Genomic DNA, 14,355 nt, shown 5'->3' on the forward strand with positions numbered 1-14,355 from the left:
TACTGCTCTACTAAGTACGGCCACGCCTTCGTCGGACGACTTACGTTACCGTTCGTTCGTACTACGTACTACGTGTAGTCGTCACCACTCGTCGGACGAGTCTCTCTCTCTCTCTCTCTCTCTCTCTCTCTCTCTCTCTCTTCTTTTTCTCCCCCGAATTTCTCCCTTTACGAGGACAACGAGACGACGATAAAGACGAAGACGACGACAGTGATGATCTGGTTCGCCTGATTCCAATCGCAATATAAACCGGTCTTGTCCGCCGTCCAAGTGATCTGGAACTTTCCGGATCCCTGAGGTAGTAAAATGTATCAGATTTTTATTCGAGAAAATTGATCGGCACATGAAACGATACGTATCGAATAGATATTCGTGCAACTAATGCAATTTGTCGGACTTGTCGCGTAAACGTTCGGAATTCAATTCCTTTGACATTATTATTTGAGAAAAATATCGAAGGAAAAATACGACACACATTATTAGTTTTCGTCGCAACTAGGAGGGAAGAGAGAGAAGCCTGATTGTTCCCTACGAAGATTATACATCATTATACATTTATTTGCATGTGTAACGTATGAAAATATTGTTGTATTGGGAATTGTACGCAGCTCACTTTGGCACGATTAGGTGGAATAGCGATATTTAATGACGCTTTATCTCGCTGTTTCCTCCGATTTACTTTTTGTCTGATGCTCCCTTCCGGTAGTTGGTGCAGCACGGCAATATCGCTCTTAGAAACGGTAGAAGATAAAGCTCGGACGCAGGAAACATTGCGAAGTACGGTAGCAGCAATTGCACCGCACGCTATTAAATGCGTTTTACTCTCCCTGCATTTCGACATATCTCAATTATTTCGCTATTACCAGTACGGCATTATTCCCGACGCATCACCGGCGAATTGCGGCAAGCGATTTCATTGCCCGACGATGCAGGATGATCGTGATCAAAGCCGGCTGCTGCTCGTGATTAATGGCGGTTCGCCGATTAGTCCTAACACGCAACATTTGTTGGTCTTATAGTAAGTTGGTGACATTTTTGGAATTAGCAGCTAAAATCTCCACGTATCTCGCTCGTCGTTGTATATTTCCTGTTCGCTGGGTAAAATATTCTTGCAGATGTCGTCAGAGCTGCTTTTAATTACGCGCCATAGTGTGTCGAGACAAAAGGAAGGTGTAGGGGGAGGAGTGGAGGATACGCGCGCACAGGATGTTGAAGTACGGTGAAGGGCGAGGAAAAAAATAAAACGTGGCCATAAAACATTCGTGCAATAAAACTGCCTGCAACAACAGGCAGGTCTGCATATTTTAAGAAATTAATTTGTCGAAGGACAAATTGCCTCGTTTTACGAGATGCGAACGCGAGAGAATACGAACGAGTGAGCTCTCGGTTCGGTGAGTTTAACCTTCTCGATATCTCTTTTTCTTTATGCTTTCTCCTTTGCTGATTTTCCCCGAGAAGAGTGTTGGCTGCGGAGTCGCGCGAAGAGGAACAAAGGGGGGGAAAAGCGCGGAGATTCTTGCCCGTATTTGTAAAGGAACGTCGCCGTGGAAAAGTTCTGTTGTGGCTAATTTGCGCGATCATAAATCTTCTCGCATCGTGGTGATGTAACTCTCGTGGCCTCGTTGAAATTTAGACTCGGAAAAATGATAATCAAGCGTAATATTTGCAAACGGAAATAAAAATCTCGCAAACGCAGGAAGCGGAAAGAATATTTAATTTGAGGAGAGTGTAAAATGTTTCACTTCTTTTTTCATCTAGAATTTATCATTTTCATGAAAAATTTCATGTATTTCAACTGCTTTAGATCGAGCTAGCGGCACAACGGCGGAGATTATGTAACTTTTGATACAAAAATAAACGTAATTATACACGCTATATGAAATTTGATAAAAATCGCAATAGAATTGGATCGGTCTTGAGTATCTTGCAATATTGGAATTGATTTATTGCCGCTCTCACAATTCGAATGGCGGGCGCCTTGTCGCAGCAAAGGAAGGCATCAGGAAAAGAAGAGAGGAAGAAACGTGTCTTGTCTGAGAGGCGACGGTCCTCTTTTCTCGATGCGTGTACATAATCTCGCATCCAGTCAGCAACGCGCTCGTAGAAAGAAACGAAGAACGCATTATTTATGCCTCTCTGCTTTTATGGATGTGGGAGACAGCAACTCGCGCTATATATATATGTATACCGAAGTATCTCCATCTTGTTTCCTCCGCTCGCTTTAACTTATCAGATTTCTCGCTTCTCTTCTCTTTCGATAGATTCGTTGATCTTTCGATCGAGGAGAATGCGTTTTCGTTCAGTGGCTTGTCTAATCGCCAGTATTCTTGCTTCATTGACGTGTCTCTCGAGAAATTCAAACTCTTCATGTGGAAAGTTTCGTAGGAAACATGATAAACGTGTATCCATTTTCTTTGTTTGAGCTTTTTGCTTTAAGCAATGTAAGATAATAAACCGTTAATAATTCGAAATTATATAATAAATATCGGCGATATTATTGAGAAATTCATTTATTTATTAGTATATTATTGGAAAATTGAATAGAACGTTCTGTTTTTTTACATACACATAATTACAATGTAAAAATAAGATCTAAATATTTTTGGAAAAGAATTGCGCGTTTCTCTATTTTAATGGAACGATTAATTTTCTAAAGCAGCATGATAATAAAGTAAATATAGGAAAAAAATTAGTTACATAAAATTAATTATATAAACTGCGTAGAAATTATCGGTTTTTTCTTTATTTATTCAAACTTTATAATCTTAGAATAGCGATGCTATATATGTATAAATATTGAAAAAGTAAATGATCTGTATGATTCACAAGATTGTTTTATGCGAAGAAGAATTGCAAATATCATGCAGACGAAACAGGCAGACAAATCATTTCGATCTTACAAACGTAATCTTAAGTTCAAATCGTGTCCTGTAAATCGTTTGAACGTTATTTCATCAGGCGAGATAATTGTGAAAGAGATAAAAGCCGTCAAAACATTTGCTGTAAACTCATTAGAAACGTTCCGCAGGATATCTTCGTCAATGCCAGCGACAAAATCGACACCAGCGGGGGGGACCTTTACGTCCGTGTTTTCGTCGTCCCTCTCATTTCACGCCGAGAGGCAGAGAATCAATCTCCGGCGCGATCTTCGAGCTTGTGTACACGCTCACGCGTGTATCACGCATAGCCCGGCCATGAAGCCGCACCACGCACACGAATCGCTCTTATGTAGCACAAGGATGCAGCTCGTCTGGGTCATTACTGTATCGTGTATGTTTCTTGCGTCCCCCGCCGACACGCATATACATATCGAATCGTTCTGTGGTCTCACCATGTAACGCATAACAATTCTGTCGCCGGAGTGTGAGATTTTAGCAGACTCGACGCACAATGCAATTTCGATAACATTATATCCCGCAGATGTAATCGTAATGTCAAATTTATATGAATCCTCCGGTAAGAAGGCGTGAATTCATTATTGAGTTAGCGCTTCATTTTTTTTTTTCAGAAGAACCATCGAGAGTTGGCGATTATTTGAAAGAAAATTATTTCACATTTTATATGAAATAAACAAGCCAGTACATTAAAATCAGAATTCAATTAAATATCGGATCGTTTCTATTTTGACATGTTTCATGTCCGGATATTCGACGTGTCTGCAATCGAGAGGTGATAGAATAACGCGCGGCGAGATGAGAGCCGGAAAAAGCGTTACCGATACACAATAGCATTCATTGTAGCAATGGGACAAGACAAGACAGCCTTGTGATTGATCGGAAGGCACGCCGTGCATCATCGGAGGTGCGCTTCGAGAGAATGGAAGGGAGTTACACGCGGAAGAGAAGGAAGGTACGGAACCTGTCTCGCCGGTGTCAATAATCTCGAATGGATTGCCAGCGCGTCGAGGGATGTCGCCTCGGTGGTATCTTTGTACTTCGGCTCCTTTGAGATCTTTATTAATCCGACGACTCTCCACGGAAATCAATAAAAACACGAAGAAGAAAATTTGTCTTATTACGCTGGTCATCGTTTCTTATAGATTTTTTTTCTTTCATCATCTCATTTCGTTAGCTGGTTGACTGGATATATCGCTGTACAGATTCGAAACATTTATGCAATAAAAGAAGACAATTAAATTATTGATTAAGATAAAATTATTACAAATTATGTTTGCAATAATTTTGAACACTAAATAAGAAGATATCTAAAAATATAAAAGTATAGAATGAATTAAGATAAGAATATTTCCAAATTATTAGTTTGTTTTTTTTTCTTTGTGTTTAATGCTGCATTTGATTCTATTAAAATCGTATACTAACAAAACCCGATCTAGAGGACAATGGATGTTCTTTGCATTGATAATTGATCTTCTGCATAATCACGCCCACTTGCGCGAGTAGTTCCTTGGATTACGTTCAGGGTGTTACCGTGGATCTTTTTTTAGAAGCACACAATGAAGTGCAATTGTGAGAAATCAATGGCGCATATTAATTTGGTCTCATTTCGCATTGCTGCCTCGCCTTCATTATCAGTCCCGTTCCTGACGACATGATTACGTAAGTGATTGCAACAACCGCCTGCTTCGCATGTTTGTTTTCCACGAAGAGTAATTGACTGTCACCTACACACAGATCTGTCGTCGTTTCGGATAGCGAGAGGACATAATTGCTTTCTTCTTTTTTCTTTTTTTTGTTTTCTATTCTTTATCTACCAATTAATGTCGGCTCCATCAACCTGCCTTAGAAATGTTTTTCACAATTTCTCGATTGGAGGGACTTCCCGCTAAACAATTAACATTTGTTTTCCCTCTCTGTGTTTACTCGAAGTTTTCGCAACTTCTCAAATTAAACAAGACGACTGTGAACTGTTTTTGATTCGCGGTAGAATCAATGAAATAAATTGAAACTTTCGAAGTTTCTTTAATTGTTAAGGGAAAGCGTTAAGGGAAAAAAAACTTATATATTTCTTTCTAGTTTTAAAGAAATTTGGAATTTTGTAGCAAATGATATATGACGAACGACGATTAATTTTGTGTTATCGACCTTAGTCATAAACTATCAAATATAATTTAGAAGTCGCTGAGCGATTTTTAAACTTTCATTACAACTCTTCCGTTTACAATTTAAAACGACATTGGTTTTTTCATTTCTGAAGATTCGTAATTCGTATATGAGCAATCGGATGACGAGCAGCCACGCTGGCTAAAAATACCGAATCGGCAACGATATTGCGAAAGAGACGCGGGCGCGGGTACAAAAAGGAGAGATTGAAGAGAGTCTAGACGGACAATAACGATCTCTCTAGAAGAGAGAAGAAAGAAAAGAAAGTGCACTCGTTAACGTCCGGTGGAAAACGAGCGAGCTCCTCCTCGTCCATAGGCCTCGCGAATCATACGCTTCTCGTCCAGCATGACGATGAGATGAAATGAAGAGAAGCAATAAATCTTGCAATAACCATGTCGGTCGGTTGTTTCCAGCCTGCACTCTTCTACCTTCCCTCCCTATCTCTTTGTCTCTCTCCTCTGTTCTCCTCTCCTCTCTTCTCTCTTTTCTCCTTATCCGAGACGACCATCAACGGCGTCGATGAGAGTTCGGCCAACTAGGCTGAAGCTCGTTCTACCAATCAATCGAGTCAACTACTCGCAACACCCCCGCAATTGTGCGACATGCGCGTTAATTTATTGCGCTACTTTATTCTGACCTTGGGGCCCACTATCATAAATGGCGGGCATAAACCTCGCTTTACGCATCAGTCGCTTCGGCTGCGAAAGAGATTGCCTCTTCTTTTGCCCGTTTTAATAATACATCCCCATCGTTGTATGCATACGGCGCTTTCGCGACTTGTAATTTCCTCGGCACAATTCGCGTGGCGGAGAAAAAGTCTCCGATAAGAAGACGCATGATCGCCGTTTGCTTAGCGACGGAATATACATATTTGCGCAGCTAGGACAACACTTCAGCGCATAGCGAAGTGATGTTGAGCGGTGTCGGAAGTGAAGAGAGAAAAAGATAGAGAGAGAAGGCGTTCCGCGAGACTTGACGGATGTCATGCAACACCGTTTTTCTCCGATTTCTGTCAGAAAATCTTTCTGACGAATTTGAGTTCCAATTATTATTAACTAAACTCTAAATTTCTTGCAGCGAAATCTCACTCTGAGAAAGTGAAAATACAACTACTCTTCATTTCTTGAAAAAGAGTGACAATTGTCACTCTTTTTAAAATAAATTTTCACTCTTCATTTTTTTTGGAGTGAGATTTCACTCTTATGAAGTGAAAATTGTCACTCTTTTTCAAGAAGTGAAATATTTCAACTTTTTTCAAGAATGATTGTATTTTCGCTCTCTTGGAGTGAGATTTTACTGCAAGAAATTTAGAGTGTAAACTTCGAATCAAGTTACATTAAAATCCATTCGGAATTGAATAAAAAAATATTTTTTATCTGTTTACAATATACATTCGTGTGATGTATAAATACTCTACTAATTTCTGAATGCATGCAATGCAAAAACTCACAATTTTCTTAATTAATTTTTGTTCTTTATTTTATAATGGCTATTGTATTTTCAGTTTACTTAACGCACTATCATTTGTTTTATCTACGTGAGACTTTAAATGTCGATCGTTAAGCCCCAATCTTTCATCTCCATTCTCGTTCGTCAGAGAAACTGCCGAGTCGCATGAAAACGTTATCGCATTTCCTTCCTCGTCGCCTTTGGCGTTCCAGTCTTCGTTCTCGTCATCGTGTCTGCGAAAAATCGTCGCGGGGTTGCGTTGGTCTCAGCGTTTTACGAGTCTCGAAGAACTAATTGCACCTCGCACGGAAAAATTTATGGCCAGTTTTCACCTCACGTTGAGTTATCGCTGAGACACTGCTATTATCGCCGGAATAGGCCGCTATCTAGAATACCGGAAAGTAGCCAATGGTTTATCGCCACTTACATGATGCAAGGAGGAGTTTGCAAGAAAGGTGTTTACGTTATTTTCCAATCTACCTTTTATCTTCTTGCACGAGTCGAAACACGAGTCGTGTTGAGATGTGCGATTAACGCACCAGGATTTTTAAAAGAGCAACACTTTGACTTTATAAAGAGATTACTTTTAATGATTATTTTGGTTTGATTGTTGAAAGTAGCGCGCAATCATATATCTGAGATAAGATTATTTTAATTTTTATCTACATAGAGATGTGGTATTTTAACACATATGTAAAAGGTTTTCCAACAAGAGATAGTATTTTGAATTATTAAAAAAACGCATTTTTTTATAAGAAACTTGTGATATTCTTATTCCAATCCCAAATACAGATTGTGACGTTATATTTTAAAAACGATATCCGGCAAATGGCCGCCTTTGGCTTTTCTTACAAATCGCCATTCTTTTGACGAAATTGGCAAATAACCTCACAGTCTATATTTGGGATTGGAATAAAAATATCACTTTCTAATAAAAAAAATGCGTTTTTTTAATAATTCAAAATAGTACCTCTTGTTGGAAAATCCTTTATAAATTTTGATTGTAATAAGGCGCTTCTCTTAAATCGGAATCGAACTACGCATTGAGATTGAAGATGGAAATTTGACTGGAGATCAAGATTGAAGATTGAAATTTGATCAATGAGGACAAAGGAATTTTAGCTCCTATTGTTTTCATTGATCAAATTTCAATATTTTAATCTTCAATCTCAATCTTCAATGCGTAGTCCGATTACAACCTTAGATGATGTATTCATACGAGTGATTCTGTTTCTAATTTTAATAGATGTTTATAAAACATATTTTACAATACATTTTACATGAGTACAGAATAACTTTATATTGTTTTAAAAAGAACATGTTATTTTTACTTCGATTAATCGAATTATAATTCGATCATATTTGATAGATAATTGGATCATACTTGGATGTTTTAGATGAGTTAAATTAGTTTCGTAGAAATTGCTGTTAATTTTTTATTCACGCGAGGTTTGATTGATTTTCCCTCCAATTACCGAAATCTTGATTTCCTTCATTTATCAGAAATTAAACTAAAACTAGAATTTACATTTATTCTAGAAATTTTTGAACGATATATTTATAGAATATTTCTCGACAATTTGGTCAGCAACTATTTGAAAAAGGTCCAAAGATATTTAGACGTATGTTTAAAAGCGCTTTTACGGATGCTTAGCGCATATTTGCTATTTCAATTTGCTAATTTGCACATTCCGCGCGTGTGCAAGGCATGCGAGGGGCCCAAAACGAAAATTTAACTATCGCACTGGTGTCCGGTGAAAATTTAGCCCGGGTACCTCGACGGCGTGGCTATTTTCGGTGCGGTTGGCGCTCGGTTGGATTCTCCTGCTGCTGCCTTCTGCTTTTATCTCTTTTTTTTTCCTCTCTGTTTTCTCTCGACGCGTTGCGACGCGTATCAGCGGGAGGAAACGCCTCGTTTCTTCGGGAAAGCGCTGTGTGGCGTTTTCGCGCGCGTTCAAACATGCAACCACGCGCCACGTGTGTGGTCCACAGTGGCACACGGTAGTAAAGGAGAAGACGTGAAGTAGCTTCAAAGGGAAGATCTCCTCTTGGAATTCCAATGGCAACAGCGATGACGACCATCGTCATCCTCGAAGAAGCCTTTTCATTGCATTCGTTTTATGAGCAATTAGATGTGCGCGAAGATGGAATAACATCTCGTGAGAATCGTCCGGAAAATCTTTCTGTAACAACGCCGTAGTTCATCGTGGTAACGTAGACAGATGAAAGGCACGGGAGAAGAAGGGAAAATACTTTGGTTATTTTAAATGGTATTTTGTCGCAAAATAAAAAAGTGAAATTATTCATAGTCGTCGTAAACGCGATATATGCTCCGTTTCGTCGCTTCTCTTTAGACTTACAGCAGCGCGGCTTCCTCAGTCGTCGGAATGCGTCCGACAAAGTTGCACCGCTATCGTTTTGGGTAATTAGGAAAACGCGGCGACAGCGACTAGAGGATTTCGAGTTGGATGCGACGTCCGAATTAATATCAGAGCGGTCGGTTTCTTCGTCTTCATGACAAACCCGAGGAATTTTCTTCTTTGCGAAAAAAGTTTTACTTCTAAACCTGAAGTATACTAAAATAAGAGCAATAATCGTCTACACAAATATTGTCTTTAATAATAATACAGAAATAGAATATTTATGATAATAGAAACATAAATTATAAAAACCTTATTTAACAAAATAGATAATGAAAAATTATATATTAAAATAAAATATGAAAATAAAATATAAGAAATTTAATTCACAATATAATATAGTTGATCTGTTAGTGTAAATATATATTAGTTTTATTATTAACTTGGTAATTAAAGTACTTTTATTAGAAAAAAATACAAATAATATATATAACTTGCTATTTTATAATAATATATTCATAAAAATGTGGCTTGTATTTCGTATTTTAATTTTTTTACAACAATACGATTTTCAAATGTCCAGATCTGATGAGGTCATTGCCGCTGCTTTTATGAGAGTGTTACTTTGGGGGGAACTTTATTGATTTCTTATCACACCGATTGGTATAACGACAAAATGTTTATTGTTCGCCTATTTCGCAACAGTCGAAGGGTTATCACACTAAATGTTGGAATAGTCGTGATAAGCATGATGAAAGAGAATATAATAAAAAGATACAGTAACAGTGTACCTCTTTACTTTTACAACAATAGCTGCAAATAGAATTTTATTTCAACAAGAAAGTTGATTTCACAATAACGTAATCCATTAACAATGAAAGTTTTATAAAAATAATCACGAAGGAATAGGAATGATTTCTATATGATTGAAATAAGTTCGCAAAAGGTGAGTGCTCTTAAAGTCATAATAAAGTTATCTTTTTCTGTAGATACTTTAAGCTAATATCAATACGACTTTTTAATTACTGCGTATTATAAGTAATTATTATATTAATACTTGTATTAATTATTAATTTAGCGTTAATTCGTACGATTTGCAAGAACATTAGTACATTTGGGACATTCGACAGAGCTGTACTTTTAATAAATCTATCAAAAGCACTCGACAGAGATAGCGTTTATAGATAGGGGAGCAAGCGGAAAAAATAATCGGCGGTAATTTAAAAGTATCGCGATACATTAACAAGCCAGCCACCCACGAATTCACACAAAGGAGATTTATTGGCATTCACACATATGCGCTCACTTCAATTACATGTCAGTCGTAATACAATAATTTATCGGTCGAGATACGAAAGCGCGCAAAACACTGTTAACCCCTCGCTATGTATTACATCGTGTAGTTTAAGAGTGTACGCCATGGTATGACCCGTATTGTAAATTAATAAATTATCTCGATTCCTGTGGAATGGCTTATATCTGCGAACGTGAAAGCTGTTTCAGCATAATATAGCGATATAACTATTTTCGTTTTATCACTGCAATACTCGTAATAAAAAGCTTCCCCATTCTTGATATTCATTATTCATACAGCTTTGTTCATCACTACAAATATGGATATAATATTCATATCTGTATTGATGAACAATAATAAATTATACGTATTATATTATGTATAATTGAATATTATATATCATATTTTGCTATTAATATATATTTAATTCTTGATTTTTGTTAATACCTATGAAATAATTAAATACGAGCGTCAGCCTCACTAATTAAAATATTTATTAATTATTATTTTTATATGTCATAAATATATTCTTGTTTATACATTTCCCAGTCAGATATATATAAAATCTTGATGTGTGTAATCTGATATTTAAAAATTAAATGAATAATGTAAAAAATTCAAAGAATGAGAGCGTATTATATAAATCATACAGTTATATTTAACAGTACAGTTATATTTAATCGTATAGTTAGACACATATTGCCTCTTCTCTTGAAGCGATTAACTGGTCACTTTTCTTTTGCGTCATTTCTCTTTCGAAGATGCCTCAATCCTTCTGCGCTTATCCGCGCCTTTTCAGATCCGCGTTGCAGTCACGGTTTCGTCCACATTTTTCCCCGCGCTTTTCCTCTAATTTCTGACAAAGCGCCTCCAAATCTCCACCCTCAGCCTTCCCAGGCTTTTCAGGATTTAGTGGAATCATCCGTCCAATTAACGTGGCCCAGCGGCGGCCGGCCTTTTGCTAGGCCCTTCTCCGTTGGCTTCCCAGCTTTATTCCAATCCTATTCTCACTTCCACTCCGTGAAACCAACGAGAAGTACAACAGTAACTCAATCCGTAGAACTAAGGGGAACCAACGGGCTCCTTATTTCTCTCATTCTCACCGTCTTTGTACGCCTATGGGGATCTGCACATCTAGACAATCACACGGAACTTTTATCGAAGATCTTCGTTCCTTGAAGCGACGACTTCGTTATCATAGGAAGGGTCGATTAATGTAAGAGAATGTAAAGAGACTGTATGTTTACGGGTAGTATATATAATGCAACGAGATATTAATGACAGATATTAATTTCGTTTCGTTTATATTCAGTTGAGAGTAAGCAATTTATTTAATATGATACTTTCAAAAAGAAATTAAATACAATAATTTAATAATAAGGAATAGAAAGTAATGTTAATAATGCCGTAACAGTTAAAGCTAGCAATAATTTAACTTTCAAATTTCTATAAGAATAAAACAGAAACAAAAATAAATAAAAGTAAAGATTTTGTATTTTTTAATACTTTCACTGAAAATATGTATGGTGAAGAATATTTGTTGTATTAATTTATGTTTAATTTATGTTTTGTTCTCGTATTGCATCGTATTGCAAAAGAGCTACTTTTCTTCTATCTTTTCGTATCACTTTTATATAAAAGAAAAGTGATATTAAATATATTAGCTTCTATAATCCAATTTTAATTTCATACTTCTAGATCTTTTTGAAGAAAGAAAGAGACTACATTTTGGTCAAATTACAATTTGAATGAAATTGTAACTCACCTGGTGTGCACGCAACGAATAAGAGTTTTTTAAATGGGATTTATCCATCTTATGTACCGCCGACGGTAGAATAAACATTTCGAGAGCCGCAAGACAAATACGAAAATAGAACGGATGATGATGGCGGGTGGTTGGAACCAGGTTCCCCCGCGGCTTACCGGATTTAATTAACAATCGCCACTTTTTACGTGTCTGCATTCCTTTCCCTGCTCTTTCTTCATTGTCCATTTTTCTGGTGCGCTCGTACATTCTCGCGTGTCTTCCGTTTTTATTTCGCCGGGCGATGGGCTTTATAAAATATTAAACGCAGCGTGACGGGCGCATTTTTTTCCCACTGTTAATTCTCCTCTACGACCGTAAAAATAACCGTATTAAATATCACATATCAAAATCGGTAAGTTAAATGGATGAGAGGATGACAGAGTTTCAATTTGCGCCTTTCAGGTATATCGCGTGTGAGTGACTTTTTCTTTAAGATTTCACAGGCACGCGTATATTTATGGCACAAGTATAGTCACATATCGTTCTCAGCTTTGACGAAAAACAGTACGGGCGCCACACGCTAGTTTCTCTCCCTATCTCGAGTCCCTTTGTCCTACCTTCTTGAAGAAGGATGCCGGAAACTCCGTGCCTCCAGGTCCGTGATTAATCGGACAAGATGGAGGCGTACGAAACGCGATGCGTTTTCGGCGTCACGGTGCCTGCATTTCAGACCGCATTGTTCCGTTGCACGAAACGCCCCGTGACGCGGTTTTCTTGCTGTTTCTTGCTGGTATAAATACGACAGGAAATACAAGTCCGTTCTCATTTTTGTGCTGCCAGACGCACCTCCCTTCGTTTCTTAACTTCGAATGTTTCATGATTAAGGACTCTCGACGGTAAATGGAACTTGGTGTGAGCTTTTCTTGCCGCTAACAATTTCTTTCTTCTCCATTATATTAAGCCCTTTGATTATTCTTATAAAATAATAGCTACCCATAAAAAGAACATAATTTTTTTTAAAGAATTCAGATACTACAATATAGACAGTTTATATATCCTCAATTTTATTCTCAATAAAATACTAAAAAATGTATAAAATATTTTATACACCTTTCAATTACTTCAAATTTTGATTTTACTTGAATTTCTTAATTGTAAATTTGATTATGTGTTAACGTGCCATATTCAGCATTAAATTTCCGGTTATGAGAGTGCAAGTCTTGGCTGGCACGAACAGATGCGAAATCGAGACGTGTCGCACGTGTTATCGTCGCCAGGAAGTTCTCCGACAATGTTCCTATCAGGCGAACACGCGCATCGCTCTGGCCTGCACGTTACCGCGTCTGGAGTCTCGACGAGGGGACGACGACGACGACCGGCGTCGGCGTCGCGAGATAATGTCACATTCGGGCGCCGGCTCAGCTCTCTCGCACATTCGATTCTCTGTCGCACCGGCGCGAAACTGTCGCGCGGTTGAAATTACCGGAGGAGATTGGCGCCGGCCGTGTACGGCGGTCAGGAAATTAAATGCTGTCCGGTAACATTGTTTCCGACGAAAAAAAAAGAGATAGGATGAATCGTGATAGAGCCACCTGATTTTAGCCACATTGGATACGCGATCGAAATGCGCAAGTTTAATAACGTTTGAGCGATCAAGTGTCGTTAGAAACTCAAAAATTTCTAATATTTTAGAAAAGAATTGGTAAACAGATATATAATCTGTATTATAATCACACTTTAACAGATATATAATACAATAATATAATAATAATAACTTGATATGCAGTACAAAAAAAATAGAACAATATGTAAAGCAAATAGATAAAGAAGAAATAAAAGATGAGATATCAGCAGTCAGACAACATTTTTAGTAAAAATAGTAGTAGTTTAAATATTAAAAATTGCCAATAAAAAATTTCTGCGACACTCAGCACTTACTTGACAGCAAAATTTCACCTAATAGTTTGTCAAATAAGGATTAATGGTTTATAAAATAATTTTATATATCATCAGAAATCTATATTCTAAATTTTTGGGAGTGAAATTTCACTCCAAGGAAAGTGATAGTTGCGTCAGTCCGGCAAAAGTGAATTTCACTTCACTCCTTCAAGGAGTGAATTTCCTAAAAGATCTTTAATGATTAATATCTCGCTTCGCAAGGCAAAGCGACGCTTTTTTCTGCCACATTCGTTTGTTTTTTGCAAAAATACGTCAAATGAACTTAATTTCGTCAAGATTGGATGTGGGGGGAGGGGGGGAGGCTAAACTTAATATTTATCTTTAGTTTTTTGCTTTCAGAGAGAAATTATTCACTCTTCGTAAAGATTGAAAACTGATTCTCGTTTGGAGTGATTCTTCACTCTCTAAAAATGAAAATTTCACTCCTGCCGGACTTGTGCAACAATCACTATTCAGGAGTGAAATTTCACTCCTAAAAATTTA

The 14,355-nt window shown here is 37.4% G+C and overlaps 1 protein-coding gene across 1 annotated transcript in view; it reads left to right on the forward strand.

Moving 5' to 3' along the window:
- The first annotated feature begins 689 nt into the window (after positions 1 to 689).
- LOC105626847 (headcase protein-like) overlaps positions 690 to 14,355 on the forward strand; it is a 58,108-nt gene continuing 44,442 nt past the window's right edge. Inside the window, exon 1 of the mRNA XM_012208139.1 lies at positions 690 to 1,010. Coding sequence (XP_012063529.1) covers positions 690 to 1,010 — 321 coding nt within the window. The remainder of the gene's footprint in view (positions 1,011 to 14,355) is intronic.

Source organism: Atta cephalotes (assembly GCF_000143395.1).
Source record: "Atta cephalotes unplaced genomic scaffold scaffold00006, whole genome shotgun sequence".
Lineage (NCBI taxonomy): Eukaryota > Metazoa > Arthropoda > Insecta > Hymenoptera > Formicidae > Atta > Atta cephalotes.